Here is a 14947-nt window from a genome sequence, read left to right on the forward strand (position 1 = left end):
AGAACCTCGTAAAAAGAATTCTCTTAATCTTATTCGCTAGCTTCACCTTCCATTCTCTTTGTGTTTTAAATAAGTTTCAAGAACCCCTGTATATAAGGGTTCGTTTGGTTCAACTAAAAGGAAAAGAGAAGTGAAAGGGTAAATGAAAGTAAAAGGGAGAGGGGGAGGGGAAGAATAATAGTTTTCTTTTCAACTTGTTTGGTATGATTGAAATGGAGTAAATTTCAAATACTTTCTCTCGTTTGGTATGAGAAAAACAAATTGAGAAGAAAAAATTAATTTTTATAATTTGAATTTGCAGATAGTTTATGTTTATATCAAGGTTAAAAATCCATTGTATTCCTCATTTTGAAAGAATCTCATACCACAAATAATATTTTGTGGAATGAATAGAAATGCAACAAGTATAAAATGACAAATAATATTATAAATGCAATGCAAATCTAATTGCATGCATATTCACTCAATTATACACTAATATGGATTTGTTGAGTATTTTCACTTACACTTCTTCAACATGATATACAACTCATTACACTTTCAAAATCAAATAACGATAGACAAAACATAAAACCACGAACCAAACACACGAACTTATCTTAAAATAATTGCAGACACACTTTGAGATCAACGAAGTGCAAAAGCACGAGCTCATCTTGTTATAGCGCCATAGCCATCTCCTCTTTTGCTGTTACCGTAGAACACAAAAATGGCCAGTACAACGAGCCCGACTCCAAATAGAGCAACTGCCCAATCGGAATCGGAGATCATCCTGCTCTTATGTGCCTGCCCAACAGACCGCATGTGAGTCCTAATACGATCACTTGCTCCTACAAGGCTAGAAAGTGTTTTTGCATAAAAGTAATTTTTCAAGTGTTATGTTATGCCTTGTCTCTCTGACGACGCCTATAGAGAGGTTAGAAGTTGTTTGACAGCATGCATTCTAATTATACATTTAGTTCAAAGGTCTTGCATGTGCCATTTGATGGCTTTGTCATACACACGAGGAAAATAAGATTCAGAAAGATGTAGTATTCTATCTTACTTCAGCTGGAGCGTGCAGGACTGCGTCTGGTTTAGCTGATGAATCGGAAATCAGGAGGTAAAAGAGCCCCATGACTCCTGTATGTCTTTGTGAACTACTGTAATTAGATACGAGCGTCAGTGTCTCTCCAGCAGCAATCTTGACAGAGCCAGGTGAAGGGTAACAGGTAGACATTCCTACAATGTAACCGGCCTCATCTCCAGGTTCTTCTCCTGTCCCATAAGTTGGATTCGATGAGCATATTACTCGCCCTCCCTGAATTGATTCACCAGACAATTACCATCTAAGAAAATAGCATGTGCTAATATTTGTGTTAGAGACTACTAGAATGAAATTCTGAGATAAAAGCAAATTAGCTAATGAGGCCATAAGGCTACAAAAATTCAACATTGCTCGAATGCGTTTGGAACAAACAAGAAAAAGATTAGGAGATTGATGACTGGTTGACTGGAGAAAATGTACAAAATGTTAAACTACCTCGCCATAAAGAGTTGAACCAATGCCTCCCGCATGTTGATGTGCAACCCCATATACAACATCGTCACCCGTTGGGAAAGTAACATTTAAGGTTTTGGTATGAATGCAGCCATCATCGGTTGTGCCAATTGGACAAGATTCAACATCATACTCATCCTATATAAGAACACTTCAAAAGAGTTTGGGCCACATACATGAAGGAACAGAAAGAGGAATATATGATACTGCAAAAAGATACAACATCATACTCAACAGAATTAGGAATATACTTAATTACCAGGCAATGATGTCTAGCTTTGAGCCCTCTGGACTCATCCCCCTCCGTCCATATGTCAGTGACGTCAAGTATAAAGATTTTAACTGGCACGATTGAGGCGTCCCAATCGACATACTTCACTGTGTACCTCAAGAAAAGGCTTCTCTTCACACCTTTAAACCCTTCCTTCACCCTGCATCTTCTATTATCATAACAACATTTCCAGCCACCGGTATAGTTCACAGGCAAGGCACGACCATGTGCATCCACAGTAATGTTGTATAAGTCACACCTGCACTCAGTGCAACTCACCTTGTCTTCGGCACCCCGGGTGTCAATTGCATGCACATTAAGCAACCATCGCTCCTCGTACCCATCAGGGATATCCGCAGGATTACCGACTTCAATTCCATAAGGATCCGGCACGTAAGTGGCTGTTCTTCGAGTCTCCGATCCCAGCCCAAAGTACTGTGAGAGGCTATCACAAAGCCCACTATTCTTTATGGCAATATGATCTTCATGGTGCTTAGGAGTGTCTATACCTTTTCTCTGGTAGTATCTTAGGACAGCCCAATGGTGAAGATAAGTTTCATGAAGGGGAACTGGATTCCCTTTCTCATCAATTACTTCGCCGTTAAAACTCTTGAGAGCAATATGACCTCTAGGAAAGTTAATATTGTAGTAAAACTTGTCAGAAACCAGTCCAGGTTCCGACACAAATTTAGGTGATAGAAACACATTAGTTTTCACCACATTTTCACTTCTTTGTTGCGCTTGTGAACTTTGAACGGTAAATAACAGGAACATGATTGACAGGTAAAGCAACAGGCACTCTGAAACACGAGTCATTTTGACCCCAAAAGCCGTTGCTTACACCCTCTCAAATCACAAACAGTTTATCCTTCAACAGTTTAGCAATGAGTCATTCTACAGCGTTGTAATGGTGTTTAGCAAGCAGCTTATCTACCATGCAAACAACATCACCAGGCAAGCTTCATCACTGAATAGAACAAAACCAAAACCTGAGGAGATTGCTAAAAACAACCCAAGAAAAAAGATTCACATACATATACCCATTGCAAACTGAAAACATTTTTACACACTGAGATGCATAGAACCCAGGAAGACACAAGAATCAAATGATTGAAAATCTAAGAGAAAAGTTTGCCAAACACAGTAGTGTGTTTCTTGTTTCAAGAACTACACATAGATGTTCTGGGCGCTATTTAGATTCATAATGGATAGAATAAAACTTATATATTATTTACTATATATAGGGGCGTTCGGAATTCGGTTTACGGGTACAAGTCCTCTTAAAATTTCATTATTCGATTCGATTTTGGTACATTGGGTACTGGTTAATCATATCAAACCAAAATATCATATTTTTCCGTATATAATAGGATAAATTACGATGACCTCCTCTGAGATTTGTCATAATTACACGAATAACTCCTCGTTATTTGAAAAATTACAAGTATCTCCCTTGATGTTTGATAAAATAATGTAATCATTGAATGAGGGATTTTGTCTTACTGTATTTTTTTTATTTTTTAAAAAATAAAAAAATCGAACGGGATGGATGAAAAAATTTTAAAAATTATCTATTTAGTCCATAAAAAATAAAAAAAATAAAAAATTAATAAAATTAAGATTTTTAACCCACAAGGGCATTTTGGTCAGTTTACTATAAAAAAATTGGTGAACACCAACGAATTGGGCTAATTATTAGACGGTCGTTAAAATCAGGAGGTATTGGTATTTTTCAAACAACGAGTAGTATTCATAATTATGCCAAACTTCAAATGAGCTTATTTTAATTTACCCTATATAATATTTTAGAAAAATAGTTGGATTTTATTCAAATACTTAGATGTTCAATTTATCAAACTATATATACTAAATTTTATTTGGATATTTCGATATAAATTGTATTAATGTAAAAGATTTATTAATTAGTAGATGATTTATATGTTGGGCAACTTGGATTTGTATTTTCAATATTTTGGATTTGATTTCATATGTTGTAATCACGTAATTTGTTCAGTTGTCTTTATAAGTTTTTATCTTTACATGTTTTTTGACAGGTGAATTTAGAATTTTGATTTTTCTATTTTCTTTAAAAAGAATCATTGTTTTCTAGTAACTTACCGAATCAATAGAGAATTTCAATTCAGTAGTCAGTACATCAAAATGGCTAATAGCAGTTGGATTCAATTCAGTAATCCCAAATGCATTGCAACATTCATAAATTTTTATACGTAATTAAGAAATTAATCTATAAATACTAAAAAAAATTAAATTTATTGATAAATAAATTATATGCTAAAATTTTAAAATATTAGGGGACTAAATTAGAATTTCATAAATACTTTAGAATTAAATTGTATAACTTTAGAAATTAAGAAAATAAATTATAAATTTTATACAATTTTTTTTAAAAAAAAGATGGAAATTGGGAACGCGACATATCTAAAAGTGTGAGAAATAATATATAGACATATGTCTATATATAGTAACATATGAATCTGGAATTATTGCATTGGAGCAGCAATGTGTCAGCTATTATTATTCAGAAGTGTCCAGACCTTATCCTTATCTATCTATCTATATAAATAGGAATTGTTACACATAACGACAAATGAAAATTTCTAGTCCGCACTCAATTCGATTAAATTTAAGTTAATTATATAATAAATACGATAAGTTTATCGTGTGATTGGTGTAGAATTCAAAAAAAAAATTAATTATATAATAAATATAATACAGTGATTTTTTAATCAATTTAAAATATTCGTGATAAAATAAAGCTAACTGATAATTTAATATTGTCTGTAATTATATATATCTGGAATACAAAAAAGATTCACAAGCATATATCCATTACAAAGATGAAAAAAAGTTATGTTAAAAACAAAAAAAGATAAAAAAAAAATATTTTTAACTTTTTAGGAAAAAAGAAAATAAAAATAATTTTAATTTTCGAAAATATAAAAATAAAAAAAATTTTGTTTTTATTTTCACAGAATAGTAATTTTAGTAAATAATATAACTTAATTCCATGTGAACACAAATGCCACATCACATTTTTTTCTTAATAATTGTTTGAGCAATTAAATGATATTAGAATAATAAATTAATTTTAAATTAAATATCAAATTTTGGGAAGTAAAATTATATATAATTAATTAATTTCAATTAATCAATATAAACTTACTAAATAATCAAATAATTATTGATTGAAATGATCAATTAATTAAAATGATTCATTGGGGAATAACCGATTTGATTAAAGATTATCTAATTAAATAAATAATTAATTTAATAATAAATTTTTTTATCATTTATTATTATCATTATATTACAAAATTAGTCATGAAATTACAAGTCAATTAATTGAATAAAGTTAATTAAATTAATTAATTAATTATATTTAGCTAATATAATGTTTTCAACTTATATTTTAATATTTCACTTATATTAAAGTCCAAACCCTGTTCATTTTCTTTTAATAACTATACTTTTTAATCTTTTCAAATATATATTTATTTTATCCACTAACTCGTAAGAATTCATTTAATCAAACCCCTTATGTATTTATAACTATCATTTCAATATCATCCCTAATTTTCTTAATCCCTCATTTTCATTTATAACTATAATTAAATCCCTCATTTTCCCACTTTAACATAATTTTCTTACATATAATTTCAGAATATTTTAAATGTTTCTATCAATTTACCATTGCTTTATAATTTAATTAAACAACAATACGTTGAATTACGTATTTGGTTAATCATTCCGATGGAATTATGTAAATTAATTATATTAATATTTAAATCTAACAAATCTAATAATTTAATTAACCAATTTATATCATTTTATACCAAATGTGATATTTAATTCAACACTAATTAAATAGCCAAACTAATAAAATATTCTGGCTAAATAATACATCGCTCAATATAAACAATATTTAATAAATAAATTAATTAAAAATAATATAATTATATAAATTATTAAAAATTAAAATTCAAAATTCCGTACCTCTGTTCTGCGCAATGTATGTGTTCAACTTTATCATTTGTGTGAAGTGTGTGTGTCAATTTGGAGAAGCAAGCAAACATATATATACTCATAACAAATGTAGGTAGGGGTAATAAGAAGAGGTGAGGCGGTGGGGGTTGGTGGCCCCACCCGCCCACTCTCAACTCTCTTTTTCTTTATATATATATATAATTATATTTTTTCAAAATATCAACCGTGTCCCTCTTAATTTCTTAATTAATATAATTTACTTTTAAATATTATAACAAACTTCAATTTATTCCGTTTAAATTTTTTATTATGTTTCAATTATGATATATAATTTATTTACTAATTAACTAAGTTTCATAATGATTTATCAATTAATTCTAAAATTATGTATTATAATCGTTGGGCCGTCACAGCTAATTAAAATTAAATCAGATATTTTAATTAATTAAAATTGAATAATTAATTAATAAACGAACAAAACAATTCAACCAGCTTAAAGAATGTTGAAAATGATATAATCCATTCATTAGTTATTCACTTTTTGCTTAGTCTTGTAACACTTTATAAGCTCATCCAAACACCTTTTTTAGATAAATTTATAAAACCTATAATTTAGTTTCTTAAATTTTAAACTAATTATATAATTTAACTCTCAAAATTATAAAATCTCAATTTAATCCTTTAAAATTTCAAAATATTAGAAATTATACCCTATAATTTATTATTTTATTATATAGTTGATTTGAAATTTTCTATTTCTTACAAATCAATTTATTGAATCTTATATAATTTCTTTTTTGTCTCATATTAACCCAAATAACATTTTTATGAACCATTCTCAAACAAGAAATATGTAAAGAAGAGTAGATTTTATCCATGATAATAAATTAATTTATTTAAGATAGTGTATAACATTAATTTAGTATAATAGATAAGGAGTATCACAATTCCCAATTCTAAAACCCTATAATTGCCACCTCCATAACTAGCCTATAAGATGTACAAGTTGGTAAAATCTTGTAAAGAGAGTGTTTAGCTAAATTTATAGGCTTTTCAAAACATCTTGTAAGATGTTTAACAGATTATAAGCTCTTGAAAATTAGTAGACAATTTTTTTTTTGAAAATCCTAAAATAAGATGTTTTGGATATTATAAGCTCTTCAAAAAAAGTTAACTTTATCCGACTTTTTTCTAAACATCTTATAAGTTGTTTATTTTTAATCCCGACATCAATAGATAAAAGCACACTCATAATTACGTCTTAAAAATCGTGGTAATGAACTACAGTTAAATAAAACCTTAAATTTTTACCCCGATTGATCAATTCGCCATAGTTTTTAACCATAAGCATAACATTTATCATAGTTTTAGCCACACTTGCAAAAACAACGGGTAATGACCTTTTGCAATATCGTAGTTGATTTGTATCTGTCACGACGTTTTTCTTTTGGCTATAGTAATTAACCATATTAAAAAATCATATTTTTTCTAGTGACTAGTTAAATAGAACTCCCTGTTGCAAGTATATTCGGCTTATATAATTTTTCAATTTTTGGAAAAAAAAAAAAAAAAAGACCCTTCAAGAATTCCAAAACCCTAGAGCAAACTTGCAAGAATCAAATGACTGAAAATCTAAGAAAGAGAAAAGAAAAGCTTTACCAAACACAGTAGTGAGTGTCGTGTTCAAGAATTACACATACATTTGGGTGCTAATTAGATTCATAACGGATAGAATAAAACTTATGTATAGGGGCGTGGGGAATTCGGTTTACGAGCACAACTTCTCTTAAAATTTCATTATTCGATTCGATTTTGGTACATTGGGTACTGGTTAATCTTACCAAATTAAATATCAGATTTTTTCGTATATAATTGGGTAAATTACAATGACTTTTTCTGATATTTATCATAATTATGAATACCCCCTCATTATATGAAAAATTACAAATACCTTCCTGATATTTGATAAAATTATGTAATCATTGGATGAGGGTATGAAATTGTCATTTTTGCTCTTATTGTTGTTTTTAAAAAAAATTAACAACTTATAAGAAAATCGAACGGGATGGATGAAAACATTTCAAAAATTATAAAAAATTATCCACTTAGTACATAAAAAATAAAAAAATTTAAAAACAAACAAAATTATATTTTTTTATCAACAAGAGCATTTTAATCAGTTTACCATAAAAAAATTGGTAAACACCTAACGGATTGGACTAATTGTTAAACGGCCGTTAATGTTAGGGGAGTAGTGGTAATTTTTCAAACAATGAAGGGTATTCATAATTATTCCAAACCTCATAGAAACTCGTTGTAATTTACCCTGTGTAATATATATAAAAATATAGAATTATTTAAGAAAAGTAATTGGATTTTATTCGAATACTTAGATGTTCATTTATCAAACTATATATATCATATGTAATATATTATATTTTTATTTGGATATTTCGGTATAAATTGTATTAATGTAAAAGATTTGTTAATTGGTAGATGTTTCATCTGTTGGGTAACTTGGATTTGTATTTTCAATATTTTGGATTTGATTTCATATGTTGGAATCGTAATTTGTTCAGTTGTCTTTATAAGTTTTTATCTTTACATGTTTTTTGACTGGTGAATTTAGAATTTTGATTTTTATGGTTTTTTTAAAAAAAATATATATTTTCTTTCTACTAACTTATTGAACTGAATAAAATATTTCGATTCAGTATTCAGTACATCAAAATGGCTAATCGCAGTTCGATTCGATTCAGTAATCCCAAATGCATTGTAACATCTATAAATTTTTATACGTAATTAAGAAATTAATCTGTAAATACTAAAAAAACCTAAATTTGTTGATAAATAAATTATATGCTAAAATTTGAATTTATTAAAATTTTAGGGGACAAAATTAGAATTTCATTGTTAATTTCGAATTTTGTATAACTTTCGAAATTAAGAAAAAAAATTATAAATTTTATAAAATTTTTAAAAAAAGATGGAAATTGTGTTCTAGAAGTGTGTAAATAATATATATATATATATACAAATGTCTATGTATAGTAACATATGAATTTGGAATTATTGCATTGGAGCAGCAATGTGTCAGCTATTATTATTCAGAAGTCTCCAGACCTTATCCTTATCTATCTATCTATATAAATAGGAATCGTTACACATAAAGACAAATGAAAATTTCTAGTCCGCAGTCAATTCGATTAAATTTAAATTAATTATATAAAAATATAATATATTTATCGTGTTATTGGACTGGAGAAACTCCTCCGATCGAGGAGGCAAGAGCTGATTCGCAGAAGAAGCTTGAAGCTGACATCTATCGGAGTCAAGGAGCTCTGGCGCCGTCTTATTCCGATCAAAGAGAGGAATAGAGTAAGGCGCTACCGATCAATGAGCTAGCGGCTGAAGACCCGGCTGCAAGCCTGTCTGTAAGCCAAGACCAAGCCCAAGTGAGCATTCCGAAGTCCGACAAGGAATGCAGTAAGGCTCGTACTGATCTATCCTCCTTGAACTATGAGTTATGAGCTATGAGTTATGAGCTCAATGTTTGAGTTAGCTGCTCTGAGTTCTTGAGTTATTGAGCTATAAAGCTATGGAGTTATTGCTTGATCTTCTTTATCTCTTCTATAATTGAGCTTGAAGCCGGTTCATAGAGTTGGAAAGAGACTGAAGCTTGTTTAGGAGTCTAAGAGCCGTTACCCCCTGATGGACCACAAACACAATCGGAAAGGAGCGAGGGTTAGAATCTGCTTTGATTCACCTCGGGAATGCTTGTTTGAAGTGAAAAATTTAAATTAATTATATAAAAATATAATATATTTATCGTGTGATTGATATAAAATTTTAAAAAAATAACCAATCATATAATAAATTAATATACTAAAATTTTTAATTAATTTAAATCAATTAAATCTAATTCGAGAAAGAATTTTCTGAAACAAAGAGCAACCTTATCTTTTAGTAAAGGTATGCTTTTGTCCCTTCTAAATTTCATACCCTTTAGATATTTGGATGTTAATGAGCGAATAAATTCATCAAATTTAATTTCTACCCTCTATAAAAAAAAATTAAAAAGATAAGTGATAAAGTTAATTGATAATTTAATATTGTTACAAATTATATATTTAGTGACAATAATATTTATTTTATCATAATAATAAATTATTCTCGGTAGAATTAGCGACAAAAAAATATGTAGAAAATTGTTACTACATGTAGACAATTTAATGATAACAAGTAATAGTCGTTACTGTATTGTGTTGTCATTATGGATGTGCCACTAAAATTATATTTAGTGATAATTTTATACATAATTTTTATCATTAATAATTATATAATGACAAGATAAAAAATGTTGAAACTTAATATATATTTTTAACGACAACTTTAAATCGTCATTTTATATTTTAGCGCTAATATTATATTTTCTTGATCATCGCTTCTAATATTAGCCGAGTAACTTAATAAGTTTAATTTTTTATTATTTAACGATTAATATTATATTTTATCGCTAATATTATATTTTCTTAATCATCATATTTGACAGCCATAAAAATTAATACACAAGAAAATTTGAGGGTTCAATTGAGGAAAATTTAAAAAACAAAAATCAGAGTAATGAATCCACAATTTTTCTTTTAGAAAAAATGTTGTGAATTAAATCGTTAGTCGATAACGATTTTATAAAAATATACATTTTTTTAAAGAAAATATGAAGTCGTTACTCCGAGAACAACTTCACAAATATTTTTGTAACGACTTCGTATAGCTTTTTATTATTTTCAAAATTATTGGGTCTTTATAAATTTAATTAATAATAAATATTTAATTATTTATTAATAATAAATTTAATATTTTTATTATTGTTGTGTATAGAAAATTAACAGCAATTATATGGTGGGACTTTACTCAAAATAACCACACTTATAATCCACCAACATTTTAAAAAATTACTTGGTGTAGTGTCCAACATGTATCGGACATGAAAATGGCTTGAACATGGCATTTGAGAATCCAAAAATTAAGAGGAAAAAAAAAATAATTTCAGCACGCCTATTGGCATTTCAACACGTTTTGGACATATTTTTTTATTATTTTTTTTATAATTTCAAAAAAATTTGGACTATCTTTAGAAAAAATCAGGTTAAAAAAAATAATTCGCATATCTCAAAATAAAAATTTTAGGATGAAATTACTAACTATTCGAAAGATGGTCATAATAATTTAGCTAATTTAGACAAATAAATTTTTTTATTAGGAACTTTTTAAAAATAAAATGATTATATATATTTTTTAAACCACATCTGATTCAAAATTTAGATGTAATTTATTTTATGTTTTATCTTGATATTTTTCAGATTATATATTTTAATTTTATGAGAATTAAGAATATATATATAATAAAAATATATACTATATATACTCATGTTATGTCCTAAATTTTTTAATTGTTTCATATCATCATGTTTGTGTTGTATCGTGTATGTGTTCATGCATTATAATACCATACAAATTATTTTTTTTTTTAAGAAATAATTATGATTAGAATGTATTTTTGATAAAAAAAAATATTATTATTAATAATATTATTTATAATAATTTAAATTTTGTGTGTGTGCGCGTTGCAACGCGGCAGGTGATTGTTCAAACAGAGGCCGGAGTGTGAGGGTTCCCTCCATCTTTACCGGGAAAACAAACCGCTCGTTTCTGTTAGTTATCCCATTCTCTCTCTCCCTCAGCACAAAACACCAAGCCCCAAATTCTTGAACAAAAAACAAGAATTCAATCATTATTATCCCTACTGTTATGGATAAAAAAGAGAAGGCGAAAGAGAGAAGAGAGAAGCGGCGCCAAGAGATCTCTCTCCTCCGCACCATTCCCTATTCCGATCACCAAAGGTAATCACCATTCAGCATTAATCAATCTGTTTTCTTTTTTACGGGAATTTATTCAGTTTTTGGTGGAAATTCATGGGATCAATTCGAAATTTTTGTTTTTCTCCTTATGATTATTGTCCTCTTTAAGGTGCCTTGATGGCGGAAATGGGAAATGATGTGTGGAATTTGATTCGTCGAGGGTTTGTTGTTTAGGAAAAGCAAAGAGGGGTTAATTTTGAACGTACTAGCTGAATTTTGTTGAGGGATTGATGGTGTTGGAAACTTCAATGGCCGTGCCTTTTAGAGCAGTATGCCCGGGATCGGAATAAGATTGTCAGAATTTAGTGGTAGATAAACCAATGTCGGAATCCTAAGTTGCCTTTGGCCCATGACACTGGTTGTTAGGATCCTTTAGAGAAAGTTCCTTGTTATACAATTCAATCTTGTTTGACCTGCCCTTTTTCTTCCACAATTTTCTGAAGTTTAAGAAAATGTAGGGAAGTGTATTCCTATACTTCCAAGAATGAAATTTTGAGCAAGACTGTTGATTATATATGCTTTATTCAGATGGTGGACCTCCGAGACTATTGCAGTGGTAACTGGTGCAAATCGAGGAATTGGATTTGAGATTGTGCACCAACTTGCATTGCATGGATTGACAGTTGTTCTCACATCACGAGATACTGGCGTTGGTGAAGAAGCAGCCAAGGTCTTACAAGAAGGAGGCTTGAATGTGGTGTTTCATCAACTAGACATTGTGGATCCTTCGTCAATTGAAGCCTTCACAGAATGGATTAAAGAAAACTATGGTGGTATAGATATACTGGTACAATGGCCTTTTCCTTTTAACTTCTAGCAGTAACTGGTTTTCTTGTAATTCCTTCGGCAATGTGTGTTATAGGTACTGCTTGCTTCCATAAACTGAGAAAAATGAAAAAAGATAGATCCACCGTCTTGCATATATCCTCTGCTTTTTTTGGCATTTAATATGCAATACAACAAGTCAAAATGTTTGATCTAATTATTGTAAAACATGACTGCTCTTACGTTCTTGAAGTATTCTTTATATGGCAATATTGGGAAATCAGATGATTCATCTATGAAACTTCAGTTATTAGACACACTTAATTCTCAGCATGTTGGTGTATCAGTATATCTATGTGATCCCTTATATTTTCAAACTGAAATAACTTAAAAGTGGCATCAACTCTACATTGTTGTTTGTCAGATTTGGATTTTTTCATTGACTATACAAATAATTTCTAGATAAACAATGCTGGAGTGAACTATAATGCCGGATCAGAAAATTCTGTGGAAAATGCTGAAAAAGTTATTGCTACCAACTACTATGGGACCAAAAATATGATCAAAGCTATGATTCCTCTTATGAGACCCTCAGATGCAGGTGCTCGAATCGTCAATGTCAGTTCCAAACTGGGAAGATTGAACGGAAGGCGAAATGTAAGTGAGAGCGCTTTAGCTTTAGATTGAACTCACAATGCTATGAGCGAACACAGCTGCTTTCAGTACCCAAAGCAATACATTGCTTCCATTATCATAACAGACAAGTTTTGTTTGATTGTGCAGAGAATTGAAAATGATGAAGTGAGAAAAAAACTGGGAGATGATGAGGCACTATCTGAGGAAGTAATTGACCAAATAATGGATACATTCTTGGAACAAGTAAAAGATGGCAGTTGGACTGATGGTGGATGGCCTCAAGTTTTCACAGATTATTCTTTGTCAAAGCTGGCAGTTAATGCATACACAAGGCTGATGGCGAGGATATTCTCAGAAAGGCCAGAAGGTCAGAAGATATACATCAATTGCTACTGCCCAGGGTGGGTGAAGACTGCTATGACTGGCTGGGCAGGACATGTTAGCCCTGAGGATGGGGCTGATACTGCCGTGTGGCTTTCTTTGCTTCCAGAACAATTTATAACTGGCAAATTTTTCTCTGAAAGGCGCGAGATACATTTCTAAAGCAGAGATTGGTGCTTTGTATAAATTACATTGCAGTTGCATTTTTCCATCAAAAGAATGGACAACAGGTGAAGGGACGCTGCTGCTATAAAGTACTTTTACCTTCTATCTTAGGGGATTGGCTGCTTAAATATGGTCTGTTGGAAGTGGATATAGATAGGAAAAATACTTGTGCTGACTGATTTTTTCTCGAGACGAGTTCACAAAGGATGCTAGAACAGAACAATGCCGTTTCTCTGCATCACATTGCCGGGGCTCACTGTAAGGAATCTAGTTTTGTTTGCTTCAGTAACCACAGAGCAGTGAGATTTAATCAGAATTATTTCATTTGTTGTTTTTGAGACTAAGGTTTGTTGTTGCAAGTTTTAATGAATTTGATGGAATGAAATTCATATGAGTATTCATTATGTAAAATTTGCTTCCATGAATGTTGAGAACACAAGGTTCAGATACATGGTTTAGCAACATATTGATCCATATGAAGAAGATTATAGTTTCATGGATGCTTTATTCTCCTTTATGTTCTCATGGATGAGCTGCTTATCTAAAAGCCTGGATTAAGTAGATTTACTTTTTATATAATGGAATAACATAATGAGAGCAATCAAAATAGTTCATCACATTCATTCCTCCATTAATATACATTTTCATCACATTTCTGTCTGAAATTTAAGGGATTTTCTGATTTAATTTTTTTCATGTAAGATTTTGTGTATTGATGTTCACCTTAATTTTGTTGTTTATAGTATTATACAATTTTGTTATATTAGTCATATGATAGGAAGAGTAGTATTTATATTTCTTATTCATGTATAGTGGATTTGGACATTTATACAAATTCTTATAAAAATATACATAAAAAATTACTTGGTGTAGTGTCGAACATGTATCGGATATGAAACATGGCTTGAACACGGCATTTGAGAGTCTGAAAATTAAGAGGGGAAAAAAAAAACAATTTCGGCACGCCTGTTGGCATTTCAACACGTTTTGGACATATTTTTTTGTTTTTCTTTTAATAATTTCAAAAATATTTGGACTGTCTTTAGAAAAAATTGGGTTAAAAAAAATTAATTCGCATACCTCAAAATAAAAATTTTAGGATGAAATTACTAACTATTCGAGAGATGGTCATAATAATTTAGCTAATTTAGATAAATAAATTTTTTTATTACGAACTTTTTAAAATAAAATAATTATATATATATTTTAAACCACATCTGGTTCAAAATTTAGATGTAATTTATTTTACGTTTTATCTTGATA

At 29.7% G+C, this 14947-nt stretch overlaps 2 protein-coding genes across 5 annotated transcripts; one reads left to right on the forward strand and one right to left on the reverse strand.

The window, feature by feature from the left end:
- Positions 1-405: 405 nt before the first annotated feature.
- On the reverse strand, positions 406-5926 carry LOC105158279 (uncharacterized). 4 transcript variants are annotated; one of them, XM_011074978.3, is made up of 5 exons: positions 5826-5926; positions 1800-2778; positions 1523-1678; positions 1046-1300; positions 406-786 (listed from the first exon to the last, which is right to left on the reverse strand). In XM_011074978.3, exons 2-5 carry the CDS (start codon positions 2625-2627, stop codon positions 652-654), a joined length of 1374 nt encoding a protein of 457 aa, XP_011073280.1. In that variant the 5' UTR covers positions 2628-2778; positions 5826-5926; the 3' UTR covers positions 406-651. The 4 variants fall into 4 exon arrangements, with proteins under 4 accessions (XP_011073280.1, XP_088735341.1, XP_088735340.1 ...); XM_088879215.1 differs by having other exon boundaries at positions 1800-2439; positions 5826-5920; XM_088879214.1 differs by having other exon boundaries at positions 1800-2679; positions 5826-5901.
- Positions 5927-11453: 5527 nt separating this feature from the next.
- Positions 11454-14184, forward strand: LOC105158283 (NAD(P)-binding Rossmann-fold superfamily protein). Its single transcript, XM_011074981.3, has 4 exons — positions 11454-11719; positions 12266-12524; positions 12965-13159; positions 13286-14184. The coding sequence occupies exons 1-4, from the start codon at positions 11628-11630 to the stop codon at positions 13679-13681; spliced, it is 942 nt and encodes a 313-aa protein (XP_011073283.1). The 5' UTR covers positions 11454-11627; the 3' UTR covers positions 13682-14184.
- The last annotated feature ends 763 nt before the right edge of the window (positions 14185-14947 follow it).

Source organism: Sesamum indicum, linkage group LG3 (genome assembly GCF_026168435.1).
Source record: "Sesamum indicum cultivar Baizhima isolate 11 linkage group LG3, ASM2616843v1, whole genome shotgun sequence".
Lineage (NCBI taxonomy): Eukaryota > Viridiplantae > Streptophyta > Magnoliopsida > Lamiales > Pedaliaceae > Sesamum > Sesamum indicum.

Coding starts and splice junctions, on each gene's coding strand:
- LOC105158279 (XM_011074978.3), bottom strand. CDS start 2,627: ATGACTCGTGTTTCAGAGTGCCTGTTGCTTTACCTGTCAATCATGTTC. Junction 1,679..1,799: donor AAGCTAGACATCATTGCCTG/GTAATTAAGTAT, acceptor GTTCTTATATAG/GATGAGTATGATGTTGAATC. Junction 1,301..1,522: donor GTTCAACTCTTTATGGCGAG/GTAGTTTAACAT, acceptor GAATCAATTCAG/GGAGGGCGAGTAATATGCTC.
- LOC105158283 (XM_011074981.3), top strand. CDS start 11,628: ATGGATAAAAAAGAGAAGGCGAAAGAGAGAAGAGAGAAGCGGCGCCAA. Junction 11,720..12,265: donor CCCTATTCCGATCACCAAAG/GTAATCACCATT, acceptor TGCTTTATTCAG/ATGGTGGACCTCCGAGACTA. Junction 13,160..13,285: donor GATTGAACGGAAGGCGAAAT/GTAAGTGAGAGC, acceptor TTGATTGTGCAG/AGAATTGAAAATGATGAAGT.